This window comes from Lissotriton vulgaris, chromosome 8 (genome assembly GCF_964263255.1).
Source record: "Lissotriton vulgaris chromosome 8, aLisVul1.2, whole genome shotgun sequence".
Lineage (NCBI taxonomy): Eukaryota > Metazoa > Chordata > Amphibia > Caudata > Salamandridae > Lissotriton > Lissotriton vulgaris.
This window is the reverse complement of record NC_141696.1, coordinates 220,997,730-221,016,387: the sequence shown is the minus strand read 5'-3', so window position 1 is coordinate 221,016,387 and position 18,658 is coordinate 220,997,730. Positions and strand designations below refer to the sequence as shown.

Below are 18,658 nucleotides of genomic sequence, written 5' to 3'. Positions count from 1 at the left end.
AAAATGCACAATCAGAATAAGGTAGCATTGTTTGTTTAATAATTATTTTATTAATAATTTGCACAAAACCATATTAACTGCAGACAGTTAGCGAAAGACAAAAACAAATCAGAAACTCACATTACGATTTAGCCATTTTAAAATGCGCTATCATGAAAAACGTTTTTAACTAAAGCCCTGAGAATTGTTACATTGTTTAAATTTATTGGAGAGGTGATCATTCCATTATCACAAAATAACAAACTTCCCAAGCAATTGTAATTTGTCTAATCTTTTAAGGTGCAGTACAGTTGAATGATATATGGGATATAGGTAGTGACGCCTGGTTGCTTAATACCTCACACTCATTGGTCTCACTCTGTACCTCAGTCATTTCCTCATATCCCAGGGACGTTCCTATATGGCTAAGTTTAAGCCAGGTAAACACCTGTTTTCTGGATCAGTCTAGCCCAGCTAGGTAATTGTGACACCCTATATTAATCACAATTCTTTACGCTACTGGGTAAATGTCAAAGGTTTTCCAAGCAATTTAAAATTGTAATTCTTACATTAAACCCTTATCTTTTTTCTGACCCTTTTTTTAGGTCTCGCGTGGACAGTGCATGTGCTGTGTCTTCGAGACATTTTATTTACTGTTAGTGGGCTTGGAGCCTTCCCATTACTTACCATTGGGGGCTTCAAAGCCACTCTGAATTGCTTGCTTCCTGCTGTTCAGTTCTGCGGTCAGCACTTCCCTCTTCTTGCATGTGACCCTCCCCTGGAGCATGGCCCAAGTACTTGTATCCTTACACTGCTTGTACTTTTGGGACCTGTTTTTATCTTTTTGTTGAGCCACTCTACAGAGTGCATCTTTCTTAGCTGGCTCTGTTTGCTTGTTGTTTAAGACTGTCCAGCTTGATTTCATCTTTCAGAAGTAGGTTCTGGATGTTATTCCCGCTACTTTTTGGTCCAGAAAAAGAACATAGGCCTACGTCCTATCCTAGATCTACGAGCCCTCAACTACTTCCTCAATAATGAAAAGTTTGAGATGCTCACATTAGATCATACCTTATCTACCCTGGACCCGGGAGAATTGATGGTAACGTTGGCTTGCAGGACGCCTATTTCCATATTCCTATCCTGCTCATTGGCGCTATCTGTGGTTTATGGTAGGCAACATATATTTTCAGTTCACTCTGCTCTCCTTCGGCCTTACCAGCCCCCCTTCGGGTGTTCACCAAGATGATGGCAGTGGTTGCAGCTCATCTGTGCAGATTAGGAGTGTCAGTCTTCCCCTATCTCGACAACTGCCTGTTGAAGGCGGACTAGCCCATATACACTCCTGCCAAGAGTTCTAAAGTAGATCTGAAACGACTGGGTCCAAGTCATTCTTGTGGCTCTGGACTGGGCACTGAGTGTCTGATATCCCAAGCTTGTTCATCTGAGCATCGATCCTCCAATTAGGATGCCCCTTCGGGAGAATCTTTTGTCGCTGCAGCAGGGTAGACTTCTCCACCCAAACCTGTCAACTATACACCTTCTTGCTTGGAGGATGAGCGGTGGCAGTTGGTTGCATTTGACCTTCCTTCTGAAGTCTGTAATTTGGCAGCCAGGCGTCCCTCCACCAAGACTGTCTATGCCTGCCAATGGAACAAATTTGTAATATATTGTACTGAAAAGTCTATCAACCCTCTTTCTTTGTCCCTTGCTGATATTTGAGCCCTTGACCAGAGGGCTTTGCTCTGTGCACTCTGAAAGGGTATCTTTCCGCCCTGTCTGCCTTACTGTGGCAACCAGAACAACCCTCCTTATTTTAATCTCCCATTGTAAATCCTCAAGGGACTTGTACATATGTTCCCTCCTTCCCCTTTCATTATGCCTCAGAGGGACCTCAGTTTGGTTCTCACCTTCCTAATGTGCACTTCATTTGAATCTGCGCAATTGCCCCCTCCGGCTACTTAACCATCAACACCGCCTTTTTAGTGGCAATTAGATCCGCCAGGAGGATGAGCAAATTGCAGGCTTTGTCATCCAAGCCTCCTTACCTGACAATATTCCCTGACAAGTGGGTGCTTTGCACTAAGGCCGCTTTCCATCCGAAAGTGTTGCACCATTCCAAGAGGAGTGACTCCACCTTCTGGACCCAAAAAGAGTGTTGTCTTTCTACCTTGAGTGCACTAAAGAATTCTGGGTATATGACCAACTCTTCGTGGGTTACGTTCGGGCAAAGAAAAGTTGTGTGGTGCTGAAGAGGACCATCTCACAATGGGTTGTTCTCTGCATCAAGATTAGCTGTGCTCTGACAAAGAAACACCCTACTGAAGGCTTAAAAGTTCATTCCACCAGAGCTACGTCTGCAACCTCGGGGTTGTAACGTGGAGCTTCAGTTCTCGATATTTGTCAAGCAGCAACATGGGCATCCCTGCACACGTTGACCAAGCATTACTGCCTCGATGGTCAAGTCCGCTAGGAAGGCCTCTTTTGCTGTTCTGTCTTGCAGGACTTTCAGGTCTAAATTTGTCTTTAGTCTTTCCTCCGGGGATGGTATTGCTTGGGTATCTATTCAAAGGTAAGGAATCTTCGTCTAGATGTCTCTATCAGATGGACAATGATCTAGCTGCAGATTCCTTACCAACCCATATATCCACCCCTGCACTGCGGCAAGTTTCTAAGGTCATGGCTGATCCCTTTCAGGGCCTTAGGTGTTAAAACCCACCAAAGTCAGTGCACCAGCATGTCGAGTTGGTTCCTATATAGGTGACGCGGAAGTCACTACTGCACAGACTTAACCAAGGACGCCATTTGCAGCCGACCGACGCAACCTACCGGGACGCAAGGGTATTGCTTGGAAAAAAAATCTTCCTGATCCAGTCTGACGCTTGGGAAATTCAAAGGTAAGGAACCTGCGGCTAGAGCATGCCTGTTCCTGATAAGGCTTGTCCTTTAATACGATCAAGACAAATCAGTACTCTTTGTGATATTTCCAAAAATTATCATTTGTACACAGTATAACTGTATGTCTATTCAATTGGAAATCTGTTGTCTGTAATGGCAGTGTGCTCTCATACCATGCATACTCCACAGTACGCCACCCCACTTTACACTACTACTCAACATTAACCCTATGCACCACTTCACTCTACAACACTTTCTGTGCCACACTTCCACTCCACTCCACGCCATGCCACTCCACTGTAAGACATTCTACGACATGGCTTGCCACTCCACTCCCCTCTACACACCTCCACTCCATTCTACCCCACTCCATTCCAGTCTCCCCTACTGAATCTACCCCACTCCAATCTACCAAATTTCACTTAACTACAATCTACCCCACTACACTCCAATCTACCATTCCAATCTACCATACTCTAATCCACCCTATCTACTCCACTCTAATGTCCCCCACTCCACCCTGATCTACCCCCACTCTACTCCAATCTACCCCACTCCAATTTACCCTACTCCACTTTAGCCCAATCCCCCCACTCCACTCTACTCCAATCCACCCAGTCTTCCCCAATCTACCCCACTCCCTCTACCCTAATTGAATCTGCACAATCTACCCCACTACACTCAATGCCTATCTATTAAGCTCCAATCTATCCCACTCCAGTCTACCACACTCCACTCGAATCCACCCCACTCTAGCACGGTCTACCTCACTACAATACACCCCACTCTACCCCACTACAATATACCTCACTCTAAACCACTACAATCTACTCCACTCCGGTCTACCTCACTCTACCCCAATATACCCCACTACAATCTGCCACACTCTACCCTACTCCACACTACCCCACTCTACTGTAAACCAATCTTCCCCACTCTGCACTAATCTAAACCAATCTACCCACTGTATGCTACCCCAGTCTACCCTCTCCATGCTACTCCAATCTACCTCATTCCCCTTTACCCCAATGTACTCCATTCCAATCTACCCCAACGCACACCACGCCACTAATGTTTAGCCATGCTGAACAGCAGCTAATCTGGCGTACAAAATGGTTAAAACAAATTGCCAAAGCCAATAGCTCTCGCATGGGCGAGACCCTTTGGCGTTGCCATTGCTTGTTCAAAAATCTGGACTTCCGTTTCTGCATCAAGATAAACTTAAAGAGTTCCCAGTATTTCAAGCCAAGCCAATCGGAATGATTAAGGCTCAACTGAATGACATATTAAGGCTGCATCTATTGGATAATTCTGACCCAATTCAAGTCAGAAAATATCCATTGGTGTTATTGCAGATTTCCAGAACCTTCGTGCAGGTGTAAGCATCCTGGTGAGAAGAGGAAGTCATGCTGAGACCATAAGTTATTGTTACTTCGGTATTAACATTATATGCTGTAGTCATAGGTAATGGCATCAGTGAACCATCAAACTCGCAAAAATAACTCCCACAATCATAATAAATTTTGCATTAGAGAATTTTTCAGGTGATGACTATAATTTATTTTCAAAGGTATTGATATAAATGTAGAGCCCAAATACTTTTGTAATCCGAGCTCGTTCATTGAGTATTTATTGGTTATTGCTTTAAATAGAGGACGTTGCTTCTTACTCCTATTCCCTTGTATATGGGATTCATCAGACAAGGCAGCCATTTGTTTTCACCAGTTGGACAGTGTGGAAGCATAGGGGCATTGTGGGACGTAGAGTAGAGTCACTCTGCCCATACCCAGGGACATCTAACCGTGTGCTCATTCCAGCGGCCAGAATGGACACTGCTGTCTTCTTGTCACTGGGCGAGGAAGCTCCCTGAATGGATAAGCTGGGGCTGGTCTCCGTGTTATTGCTTACCACCATGCATAACCCATGTAACCGAACCCGGGATAATGGCAATCTTGTCTGCAAGCTTATTTCACTGTGAATACAGTTGTACTTCTGGAATTACTCGTCCAGACACGTTCCGACGTACTGCTGTCAACCTTTATTTGTGTAATTTTGCCTCATGTATTAATCGTCATAGCTGCATAGTTAAGCCACCTAAACGAATACCTTTAAACCCCAATGTTGCAATTATTTCCTATTGTTAGTTAAAATTGTTTCAGATTTCTTATGCAATTGTAATTTTTTTGTTTTTCGGTACTTCTGTAAAAGTATGAGGGTAGCTGTGACAATAATTAACAAAAAAAATCTGATTTTGAAATTATCTGTGTGTACTCCGACTAGACCGTGAAAAAATGCACCGCCAGCGTCTGCCATGGTTTCCGATCCTGCTAATGGACGGGGCTGGCACTTGCTTTCCCTTTGCCCCTTCTCTTGGCACAGCGCGCGGTGCACTCTCCACGCACTGATGACGTGCTGGCGCTCACCCTGGCTGCCACGAGCGTCTTGCGTGCCAGCGCCGTGATGGCGGTGACTGCCTGTCTGTTCGCTCTGTCAGCAGCACGTCCAGATAAGGCCCGGCTTAACCCGAGCCCCGGCCTGTGGACGGCATTCCTGCTGCTGGGAGTCAGCCAGATAAAAGGCCCTGCTTGCCCATTTCTGAAAAACAAAGTAGTTATGCTGCTGATGTTGCAATTCTTATCGAAACTGCTCCAAAGCCCCCTGCAAGCCTTGTTTGGTGTGGTCTTGGGTCGAGACCCTAACATCTCGTATGTCTGGTCTGCCTGTGTTTTTAAACTGTAACAACGCCATGGCCGAGTAGGTGGAGCATTTCTGTTTTTCTAAAAAGTCAGGTTTGTGCTTCAACAATGTATTGAGGGCGTAGAGCTAGGGTTGGGCGAGCCAACAGCTTTACAGGGTTCGCCGAGCCAGGGGTCTGGCTTGGAACCAAGAGTCCCCGGCGGACCCGAGCCATGAAAACCTTTGGCATGTAATACATGCATCAAACATGAAAAACTATCATAACGTCTTTTCACACTCAAAAAGTGAATTTCTTTAACACACTGAAGCGTTTCAAGTGAACCCACTAGGTTATATCAATGCATTAATTTATTAAAATTTATCGTTTTTAAACATAATCTTAGAAACATGTGAATACCTACACCCCAAGTAATCCCCCCCCCCCCCCCCCGTACAATAATTGCGTTAGTGAACTAAGGGCCAAGTAAGTTGTCATGAGCACCCAATACATGTTCTAGATTCTTATTATACATGGAGCAAGGTTTTTCTCTCTAAAATAAAACACAATAGATTTGCCCAGCAGCACACCATTTAGTTAAGCGGGGAAGGCAGACTGATTCCATGTATTCTCATTTCAAATTGTGCAACTCAATCACTAGATGGGTATTTCTTTCTCTCTCTTGTTTTATATCAAAGATTAGTGGTTTGATTTTAATTCTTGGTGCATGAGCTCAGAACGTGGGTGGCAGGCAGAAGCCACATGAAAGTTCGCCTCGCTTTAGGGCTTGATGGTCCAAGCGGATCTCGAGCCAAACCAGAGGCAAGCATCTCTATCAGGCCTGGAGGGCCCGCCCACCTATGTGTTGAAAGACGAATAATGTAAGCCATACAGTTGCACCCTCTTCTGAAATGGACTAAATTAAAAATACTAGAACACTAAGGACCAGATTCATCATTGTCCCGTTTTGCGAGTCCTTAATAGCGATTATTAAGGAATCGCTATTAAGGACTTGCAAAACGGGATTCATGTAGAAATCGCAAAATAAATTGCGATTCCTACAGCTTCCTTATTTGCGATTAGCAAATCGCAAATAAGGAATAACTCCCCTTCATTCCAATGGGCCTAAAGGCCCTTAGGAATGAATGGGGAGTTATTCCTTATTTGCGATTAGCAATTTGCTAATCGCAAATAAGGATGCGATTTCAAGGGTGCCAGGGGTGTCCAAAGGACACCCTGTAGCACCCCTGAAATGAAAATGTAGACTGATGTTGCGCACACACATGTCCAAAGGAGATGTGTGTGTGTAACATACAACTTAGAAAAATGCACTGAAGTGCATTTTTCTAAGTTTTCGCTATTTACCACGAAGTCAGACTTCGCGGTAAATAGTTGCCAAAAATTGCGAATACGCAATTAAAAAATGGTTAATTAATTGCATTTAAGGAATCTCTAATAGAGATTCCTTAAATGCAATTCCTCGCAATTTAGCGATTTTGCTATTAGCGATTATTGCATTTGGGATGATGAATCCCAAATGCAAAAATTGCGCTCCCAAAGGACCAGATTCTCAGAATCTGGCCCTTTGCGAGCGCAATTTTCAATGATGAATATGGCTGTATGACTGGCTAGATGAGTTGTTTGCTCATGCAATCAAGAAACTTGACCACTTTGGTGAAACTGGATAGTTGTTCTGTAAATACATTGTTTGAGGTATGAACAGAGATGAGGGTTGTTCTCTTTGGAGGGAAACGGCCTTTACAACTCAGGCTGAGCCACACGTGCTGTTTTCCCGCAAGCAGAACCACGCTTGCCTTAACCGCGCATATGCCTGGTTAAGGCAGTGCACAGTCTCCATGCACGGATTTGCGGGTGCAGGAAGTGGAAGGATTGGGAGATGTGGATGTAGTCTGTAAGTTTTTTTTTGTTTGCTTTTTGTTTTGGGGTGGGGTAATTTTTAAGGGTCGGGTTGTTTTAGGGTTCATTGGGTTATCCTTTTTGGGTCTCGGGGGGGGGGGGGTCTGATTTGTTTTTAGTGCTGGGGGCGGATTGTAGTTGTTTTTAGGGCTCGAGTGGATCTGTGTTGTTTTTAGGCCTGGGGGAGTCGGGGTTGTTTTAGGGCTCAGGGCGGGGGGGGGGGCGAGGGGGGGGGGAGCTGGGGTGTAATCTTTTCCACACATATCCCTTTACCAGTCATGCCTCCCTTTACTACGAAATTGCATAGTAAAGGCCTGCGTGGTAAAGGAATGCATTGTTAAGACTCATTCATTGTTTAGGCAGCGTTGTAGAGGCATGCATGGTTTAGCAACGCATGCCGCTGTCGTACAACCTTCTTTGGATGTCCAACACAGTTTACACACTGTAATTTACAGAGGGGTGTTACAAGAGCACCTTAATTACAGTATTTTGTTAACTGGATTTGTCAAAGCTATGTATTATATTGTTGCATGTGTGGTGTTTTGCTTACTGTTAACAAGGCTACAAAGCAAAATCTGAGAGGGAAAGTGAGTAGCTATACTTGTAGGTTTATTAGGAAGGAAGAGGAGAGTGCTGGTTTTGGAGAGTTCAGCCCAGGAGTATGATGTTTGCTGTTTGGCTTGTGGTTCGAAGGTGCCCTTAAGCAAGAGATGAAACTGAGACAGAGGTGCGTTTTCATATACTTACCGTACCTACCTACCCACACTTACCATGGTAAGTAAATGCGGATTTGTATCAGGTCTAAGCAATGGTTTGAAGGAAAGTGAGAGAGTACAGTCCTCTAAGGGATGCTACAAGGAGCAATCTAATGAGTCACAACAATGACAGCCACAGAACTCCACTCACCCACCTGGTTATATATTTGTAAAAGAAAATCCAAACGCACGCTAAATCGAAGTCTGTAAGTGTTAATTAACAAAAGAAAAACGATCAAAATACATAAAGGAAAGGGTAGATCTGCCCTGTATTTGATCAAGGATAGGCTCTTCTAGAGTCCAATCTTTTTCAGTAATCACCCATTTCAGCGCTCACCAAATAGTCACGGCCAGATTAGATTTAGACAAAAGCATTTTTATAGAAAATATATCATTTTTATTATTTTCTTCATATTTTTTATATAGCGCATGTATCCATAATCATTTTTTAGAAAATTTCACAATTGCAAGGTAAAAGAATACATATATATACAACCCATCAACCTTCCAACATTCAAACTTCAACATATTCATACATCACCAACAGTCATACTCGTACAAGGTTCATTCATGCATTCAATTCAGATAAAATTTAAGACAAATTGCTCTGAGAGCATCCTGAACATTCCTCTCAGCAGTGGGCCGGGGATAGATGATAGTAGGTTCAGGGTGGGTGGTTTCAACGCCGACGCGCGTTTCGGTGCCTGGCCAAAGGTAGGCCGCACCTTCGTCAGGGCAAGGGAAAGGAGGGAGGGGTTGTACTCAACAGTAGGGAAAATACTTCTGATATCCAGGCTCTATTCAAATCCACATCCGCGTGTAGCATACTGCTGGAGAATGATAGCAGGTTTTTTCCACTTGGAGGCAGGCTTTGGGCACCTTCCTGTTATCCTAAATATAGGTTCTGATGGGCGATACGCGGGGCGAGGAGACAGGTTCGGACCGAGAATCTAGGTCTGCCTGCTAGGTCGCGTTTGCAGTTTGAACAGTTAGGCAGTTTTCCGTCTTTTTCACACCGGAGGGCTCAGGCGGTTAACAGCTCACACTTTGCATCCGCATTCAGCCGCACGGACAGTCCGAGCGGTGATTTCACCGAAGGGGGCCGTCAGGGTACGGGCGGTGCTCGTGGAGATTCCTCTTCGCTTCACATCCGGCAGCCGGTGGACGTTGTTCAAACTGCAAAAGCGATCTAGCAGGCAGACCTCGATTCTCGGTCCGAACCTGTCTCCTCGCCCCGCGTATCGCCCATCAGAACCTATATTTAGGATAATCAGGAAGGTGCCCAAAGCCTGCCTCCAAGTGGAAAAAACCTGCTATCATTTTATTGTTTTGAATACCGGTCCATTTTAATATATGATACATTATATGTAAAGCTCCCCAACACTTGCTCGGGTGCAGACCCTCTATGTAACATTGTTATAAATAAGGAGCGTAGTTTACTCCCAGCGCGGTTTAGTTCGTGCACCATTTGTCCGACCCTACAGAGATAGTCTAAAACACCAAGGTGCTCAATTGGATCCTCACTCAAATATGGTTGTAATCCCCTCAGTTTGGCCCTACAACTCAAGGACTTTTTGCTCACGATTTTAGAGTACTCTTCTTGTCTGATTTAATGCTTACATTTTTGACCAAATACCTTGAATAATAAAAACAAAGATTGCTTGCTGAGGTTTTTATATTATCATTTTAATACAGAGCAGTACTGTATCATTTTAAGAAACTTTCCCTTCGTGGAATGCACCCGGCAGGGCTGGCTCAAGTAATGGTGGCACCCTGCACGGCAGTCATTTTCTTCCACAGATTCGCTCGCTAGCCGCCTCCAGCAGTGCCCCTCATCTCTCCATACCCACATTCTCACATGTATTTCATTTGTTTTATATCATTACTCATAGTAGAGTAGGGTGTCCGTGCACTTTACATCACACATACACTATGTGGAGACCATGAATCATTCGTGCGTATATCAGTCTATAGGAAATGTTACATAAGGCAATGAGAATTACAAGCTGTGGGAGTCACATGCCATCCATTTGCCAGTATAATGTCAGAGTGTTTGGTCAGCAGAGGCAAAAACTCAGGATTTAAAACGTATCTGAGTGGTTGGCTTTACTAATAAGATTGTATTCTACCTAACCGAACCCTTTTTAGCAACATTAGGATAATGAAAGACTAGGAAAAAACATAACGTTGTAACCTATTTCATGCAATTTGCATGCAACTCTTTGACAGTTCATAGGTCTCTGTGTTCTACAGGGATTGGAATGTATGAACTACAAGTAACAAAAGGATTTCTGTGACAAAAGCAGTAACCCACTGAGCTATTCATATAAGATACGTTTCTGTGATCTGCGTGGTACGTGTTCTTTGCAGCAGGTCTGTTAACCCTCTGTGCTACTTTATGATGAGTCAGAACTGTAGCTGGATGAAAATCCCATCTCTCTCCAGCAGGAACATTAATCACCAGTTTTACCTTGAAGTTTTTATTGTTGCCTGAGAACTCCTGGATATACAAGAACTCTGCAGCAGGTGCATTTAAGCCCACGTTATTTCTAAACAGAACACCCCCATGTCAGCGCCAGTTACGACTGCACCAGTCGCACCGCCCTAAAGCCTGCCCTGGTACCCAGTAATTTCCTCTCCAAAGTAGGGGAGATGATCACTGCGCTGAAGGATCAGAAAATATAAGCAAGAATAAAGCAGCACCACAAGCCTACAGCTAGAGTGCTTTGTGAGCTATCACTTGGCGAGAGTTGGTTTCTTCTTGGCACAAATCAAATATTTCACACTCTTTTAAAACAGAACTGACATGGTCCTTTTTGTATTACTGCTCTCTGTAGATAGACCCTTGAATTACGTTAGTACTTTGACGTGGAGGATTAATAAATAATGTGTTTTGGAAAGATGTACAAAGGCAGTGTAAATAATTGATGGGGCCTGTGATGTCACAGTGTCTCCAGACTCAAGCATACGTCGTCAAACATAGCATCATTCTAGTATACCTACTGTTGGTAATTGTTAGAGATACAGGGCTTAGCTGGGTTGCCCTCTTAAGTAGCAACGGTATGATTTAATGGAGAGGTGATGTTTACAGTTGTGTAGGTTTTGTTTAGGTGCTCTGCAAAGTCTCATATTGGCTTTGCCATGGGTGTCTCCACAGCTGAAAGGGACACTGTTGTGGACAACTTCCTCTACCTCATTTAACTGGTCCAGTCTTAATTATTGATGTTCCACACTCTTCTGGCTATTATTTATTAATTCACACCATTAAGGTAATTAACTGTGAAATCGCCAACCACATCAACTGATAAGGCAAGTAAGGCAAACTGAATACTATTAAATTAATATACTTACTGTTGTATAGTACGAGATTTTGTGACTCGTGTCTATCTTGTGTTGGTTGGTGCACATGCTGCATCTTTTGAAATGTGGGTTTGTTGGGAGGTTGGAATGATGCGGGCATTACTATTTTTACCAGACTTGTGACCGGATGCTTGTGACATTAAATCCCTGAACCCCTGAACCAACATCATCCTGCTTCCTGATATCTTCTTACACTGGCGACGAGGGGAGAAGAACTTTTAAATTGGACTGGAGAGAAGGATTCTTTATTTATTTTAAATTTATTTAACCTTATTTTTTTTTATTTATAAAAAAAAAATTCGGAGTTTGACTCATAGAGCAAATTACTTCTGCACTTCTTGCCGGCGAAATCGCTATGTTTATGTTGAGGTACTGTATTGATAAGTATATTTACCAAGTGATCTTCGTCAGCGCGAGGTTTATTTCACTGTTGAGCACGAGCGAGGATCTCCATTTCCTTTAGAAACAGACCCTCAAACAAGAATAAATGTCTGACGTCAAACGCTTGCAAAACAACCTCTATCTCCCTTAAAAAGAAGCGTCATAACCACGGCGGCCATTTTGGATAAGTTAACTCCGATTTAAGGTAATTTCACCGTTTTTTCAACTTCATGACTGCTGGAATCCTCGAAGTAAAACTTAAAATACGATTAAGTTTTGGATTAGGGTACCAATTTTATTCTGGATGTTTTGGTTCTATTTTGTGCTACTTTAAAAAAAAATTTTTTTTTTCTTTGAATACATTCATAAAATAGTAGTACAATTTTTTTATATATTTCATATTAAACAATGAGTGATATTATTCACCCTCACTCATTTTTGGCAAACAAAGGTGATCCACCTATGGACTGGGAAATATGGGAACCAGTTTTTTTAGCCTATGTAGAGGTTTTGGAAGGGACAGAATGTGAACCCGAGAGAAAATTTTCTCTCTTAAAACATTGTCTTGGAGGAATTGGATTAAAAGAGTTCCTTACTTTACCTGCGTTAATCAATCCTGGTGATAAGAATGTTTATGACCGCGCTGCAGAACAATTGAAAATAAGATTTGGCAAGAAAAAGAACGTTGTTATGGAGAGATTTACTTTTTATTTTCGTAAACAGCTTGCCGATTGAATCAATTGAAGATTTTGTATCTGCCCCAGATCACTTGCTGTTACTTGTGACTTTGAGCATATCACTTATGAACAAGTATTGAGAGACCAAATACTAATGAGAACAAATATTAAAAAGGTTGAGGAAAGACTTTGGACAACATCAGATAGGTCTTTAAATGCCTCTATTGATATTGCGAGGTCAATTGAACACTCTGAGAAGTTCGTGAAGGAAATAAGAGGAAATGAAAAAGGAGATGTTTTCAGTGTTTCAAAAGAAGGAGATCAATTTAAGAAACCTTTCATTCAAAAAAACGACTATTCTAATAAGAACGATAGAAAACCTAAATATGCTAAAAATGAAAGGAAGAACACTCAGTGGATTTGTTTGATGTGGAAGTCCCAACCATTTAGCAAATTCTAAATCCTGTCCTGCCCTTGATAAAATGTGTTTAAAGTGTAATAAGAAAGGGCATTTCACAAAATTTTGCAAATCTACTACTAAGAAAGTTAATATTGTTCAAGATGTTGATGATTATGAATTTCTAAATGAAAATGATATCAACACTGTCATTAATATTTGTGGAAGTGAGGGCGTAAGTAAGTTTCCATCTTGTGAAGTGGTTATTGATGGAATGATTATAAATGTTTTTGTTGATACATGTGCATGGTATACCCTAATTGGTTTAGATGTAGTAAATAAAAATTGGCCAAACAAGGTTTTACTCAAACCTGACATTTCTCCAGGAGGTTACACAGGACACAAAATTGATTTGGTAGGCTTTTTTGGGGGGAAAATTACTTTTGCAGATGAATCTACATATGGGAAGATTTATGTTGCAAGGTCAGGCCAATCTTTATTAGGATGGCCTCACCAAGATCAACTGGGTATTAAGATTGAAATCGGAATTTCCAAATGTTTTCAGTTGGAAACTTGGTAAGTATCAAGTTTTCAAACACACAATAAAGCTTAATGATGGTGTTGTTCCTGTTCGGCACAGAGTCAGAAATGTCCCTCTTACATACAGAGATAAACTTAAAATTTTTCTCAAGGATTTGTGCGACAAAGATATTATTGAGCCCATTGAGTCGTCACCTTGGGTTTTTCCGATTGTGATTTCGGTTAAATCCAACGGCGAATTGAGATTATGTGTAGATCTTCGCAGTCTAAATAATTCCATCTGAGTTGATGCACATCCTTTGCCAAATCTTCAGTAGATGGTCTCAACATTAGGGGGTGCTGAAGTATTCTCATACATTGATTTGGCAAGTGCTTACCATCAAGTGGTCTTGGATGATGAATCTAGAAATTTGACGGCCTTTATCACGCCCAAAGGTCTTTTCAGATATAAACGTATGCCTTTTGGATTGGCTAGTGCCGCTAAAGTTACTGCCAGTTGGAAAAACGCTTCATTATTGTCTCTTCAAATGTGGTGTGCATGGATGATTTTTACCAGAAAAGGAGCTGATTTGAATATGTTGGGTGTTGCTCACAACACATCTTCTTATCTGTTGTTTTGGAAACCAATTGGCGATTATATAGCAACTTATCATTAATATTTTATATTCTATAATGTGTAAAGTTTGTTAGATTTTATTATGTAGATCTTTTATAATATAGTTGCTAAAACTAGCTGTGGCCCGCCCCTCTTTTATTTTTAATTTTAGTTTCTATTACATTGCAGCTATGGATATATAGGTACAATGCATTATATTTATGAAATACTGTAAATTTGCTATGTACCCTATTGGTGCTCTTTTTTTGTTTGGTCTATTGTTTTATCACAAATTCAATAAAAAATATTTTGAACACAAGAATGATGAAGTATTTGGATCTGTGAGGAGTCAGACAGGTGAAGAGGTGGAGATGTGTAATAAAGGCGAATCCTCTGGAACCCGCATTGTGTACTAATTATAAGACCCTGCAAGTGTGTTTGAAGGCTAATTGATCATGTAATGCGGTGGGCCTTGGGAAGAAATGCTACTTTATTTGGGAGGTGTCATAAGTGCTCCTCCTTTTAAGTAATGAAAGAATGCTTATTAGTGTCTAGATTAAGGCATTTCACAAAAAAAGCTTTTAATGTGAAAACGTCTAACACATATTTGTATATTTGGAATAAATACTACTTATTCAAACCTATGATGTTTAAATAATTAAAATACTTGGAATTAGAACACAAACCAAGAAGTGGGTGCATTTAAAAATGTTACCGATACTGTATGTCCCTCATTTTCTACCCTTTTTCTACCCTGCCTATTCGCTTTGCTCTTGAGTGAGAATAAGGGTGTGACTCTGATTGTGCTCTTACCCTCTTTTTGCTTTCAGCTTTTACCAGACTTAAACAGCATTGTGTCGACTTGGAATTCACTTTTGAAACAAGAACAAATGGATCAAGGTGATGAAAGAAAAGACAAGAAAGCTGTTGCCCCTGTGGAGGAACCAGGTGCGGTGCCAGAAAAGCAGGGGGTGGTTTTAAAAAAAGGTCTTTATTGGCATTTCTGTAGACAAACATGAACATGTTTACGAGAGCAATAAGTAGTTTAGCATACAGTCCTCTGGCTTCGCCACAATAGAAAAAAAAAACGTTGTCGTCCATAGGGTCTGAAGGAATTTCATTAGGATCCTTACTTTTTCTAAGGGGGCGATTCAACGATTCACAAATGTATTCACTTTGAGCGACGTGGGAGGGATTAGGTGCTCCGGATTTAGTTTTTCTCTCCTACAACTTGCGCCTCTGTTAGTAAGTGGTGTGCCTCAAGGGGATATCACAGCGTGCACATCTCGTTGTGTCCAATTCGGATTATCACCAGTAGTGCCAAGCAGGGGTGCTTGAATATTATATTTTTCTTGCTCTGTCAAAAGCAGTACTCTCTTTAATAGATTTTAGCTTATTTAAAGTAACTGTTGTTTAGATACATTTTGTATCTTTCCACAAACACTTTTATTGTAATATTTGCTTTCCAAGTGTTAAATACAGATGGGCCGCATAGTTTCACTTGCCCAATTTTCAAACCATGCTCACCCCTCTGCTTCATAATGAGTCAGCTGTTCTTTACTGCTATCTATTTTTGGTTGTGAAATATTGGCTAAAATAGTGACCTGTCCATGGTGGTCGGTACCTTAGTTTCATTTTTATTTACTTTACCATTATATTTTCTTTTTAGGTTTCTCCAGTGATGAAGCAGAGACGACCCTCCTGAAAGCCAGTATTCTTCACACTATATGCCTTTATCAGAAAGTTGTTCCTCACCTAGTGGCACAGAGCAACTTCGATTTTAGCAAACTTCTGAAAGGTATTTCATTATGATTACTTTCTTAATCTTGTACTCGCAATTCTTTTTTCACACAGCCTCTTATATATTTATTTTATTTTTATTTATTTTGAAAGTTTTATATAGCGCAAACATGATGACCGAGGGTATCAGAGTGCTTTACAGATTGTGCAGTACGACGAGTACATCCAAACACAAATAATCAACATATCGACAAGTACATCATAGATTTAGAATGTCCAACATTCTCAAGAGCCTAGCATCTAGGACACAAAACAGTGTCGATTGGCCCGGGAGTCAACTGGGGAAGGAAGACTGAGTCAGATATTTTTTTCATCAAGAGCTCTTTAACGTCTGATTTGAAGAGGACAGAGGAATGAATCACCCTGACTTAGGGGGGAAGCGAGTTCCAGATCCTTGGCGCCATACCTGAAAATGCTCGATTATAGGTCTTTTTTTCTTGAATTTTTGTGGTTTGAGTAAGAGGCTGCTGGCACTTCTGGAGGCTCTTGCACCTCGCCGGGGATCCAAACAATTTTAGACCCATTTCCAGACGGGCCCTTTCCAGCGAAGATTGTTGAAAAAAGATGAATGCCCAGCTTAACCAATTGCTCATCCAATCTGAGACACTAGATCCCACCCAATATGGGTTTAGAGAAGGGCACAGTAGGGAAACAGCATTCATCAAATCCACGGAAGAGATTAGGGCTATTCTCGATCAGGGAGGAAGTACCGCCCCGATCATGCTGGATCTCTCGGCGGCGTTCAACACCGTCCACCACATTCTGTTGGTAGACCGCCTGGAAGAAATAAGGGTCAAACATACATCACAAGCTCCTCAAATCCTTTCTTTCTAACGGAACTCAAATGGTTAAATTAGATCAATTTGAGGCGGAAGCTTTTACCCTACCTTGCGGAGTTCCCCAGGGATCCTCCCTGAGTTCCACACTTTTTAATATTTAAGTTTCCTCGCTTGCCCCGCTCATTGAAACCTTTGGCTTTAATCTCACGTCATACGCGGACGATACCCAAATTGTGGTCCATATTAGACCCAACAAACACTGTGACACCGCTTGCAGAAATGTATGCATACTGTGAGTGAGTGGATGACACAGAACTGTTTAAAGCTCATCTCCAGTAAAACCGAGGTGGCAACAACCCTGCCTTCTGGTCCCCAAACTGCTAGCCATCTGCTCTAGGCCCTTTACCACCCCCACCAAAAAGGTGAAGAATTTGGGAATCTGGATCGATGACACTTTAAGCCTTAAAGACCAGATCAACGCAGTGGCCTCAACCACCTTACTCATTCTCAGAACCTGTAGGAAAATAACCCCCCTACTTCCAAAAGCTGCACAACAAATAGTAGTTTCAGCCCTGGTTCTATCCAGGCTGGACTATTGCAATGGACTATACCTTAAGTTACAAGAAGGCTGCATGCACAAATTGCAAATGGTGCAGAATGCTGCGGTAAGACTCCTCACGGGGATCCCCAAGCACGCTTCCATTTTCTCCAGCTATAAAGAAACTCCACTGGCTTCCAGTCAAAAAACGAACGCATTTTAAGGCACTTTGCCTGGTGTTCAAGGCCCTGCACGGATCTGGCTGTGACTTTTTAAAGCAACAATTCCGCTGGTACATTCCTAGAAGAACTCTCCGTTCTTCCGAAGCCAAGCTCGTAACAATGACACGCATAAAAAAAGCAAAATGGGGGGGCAGAAGCTTCATCACCAATGCAGCAAAGGCCTGGAACATGCTTCCCCTATATCTTAGAAGCATGACCAACCTGGTAGGACTTCACCACAGTGCCAGGACACCGCAGGGTAACCGCTGCGCTCTACAAATCCAGTTAACATTAACATTAACATGAGAGCTCCAGTTTCTGAGCAAGGTACATCGGGGTCTTGAGGTGGATGGCTTTGTGTGTCATGCATGCCGTTTTCAGCTGTATCTGAGCTTCATAAGGGAGCCATTTCAGAACTAGCATGTCCGGAGAGATGTGGTTGAATTTATTTGTGTCCGTTACGAGCCTGGTCGCAGAATTGAAGGTCACCCTAAGGGGAGCCGTTTTCACTCTGGGCAGGCCACACAGCGTAGTAGTACCTATAGTCCAGCTTTGCGATCACCAATGCTTGCGCTGCGACCTTTAAGTCATGAGCAGGGAGATAGGGTTTGAGCTTCCTAAGGCTGCTGAGTTGGATGTTCGCTCCTTTGGTGAGAGAACTGATGTATTTTTGCATGTTCTTGTCTAGTATACCAAGCGAGGATGCAGAGTCCACAAGTTGAGGTCTGCAGTTAAGAGCCGTAAGCTGATTCAACCATTGTTCAATGTCTGGTGATTGCTTATGGGGTGAGATGAGGAGGAATTCTGTTTTTAGAGCATTTAGTTTCAGGTGGTTACTTGTCAGCCAGCTTTGTGTTTCCAGTAGGACTGAGTTGAGGGACTGAATGTCCTCAGGGGAGGTGATCTTCAGGTATAATTGAGTATCGCCCACATACATGTGATAGTGAATGCTGGATGATTTCAGCATTTCTGTTAGAGTCTCCATGAACAAGGTAAAGAGCGTCTGAGAGAGTGCTGAACCTTGGGGAACCCCCAGCGAAACCAGAGCAGGATGGGACAGGGATTGGTTCACCTTGAAGCATTGTGATCTATTCAGGAGGAACAAAGAGAACCAATTGGGCACAGGCCCAGACAACCCTATCCTGTGTTC

At 42.4% G+C, this 18,658-nt stretch overlaps 1 protein-coding gene across 1 annotated transcript in view; it reads left to right on the top strand.

Annotated features, from left to right (window-relative positions):
• URB1 (URB1 ribosome biogenesis factor) overlaps positions 1-18,658 on the top strand; it is a 783,310-nt gene that overhangs the window by 179,408 nt on the left and 585,244 nt on the right. Inside the window, exons 12-13 of the mRNA XM_086933991.1 lie at positions 15,001-15,118; positions 15,840-15,968. Coding sequence (XP_086790117.1) covers positions 15,001-15,118; positions 15,840-15,968 — 247 coding nt within the window. The remainder of the gene's footprint in view (positions 1-15,000; positions 15,119-15,839; positions 15,969-18,658) is intronic.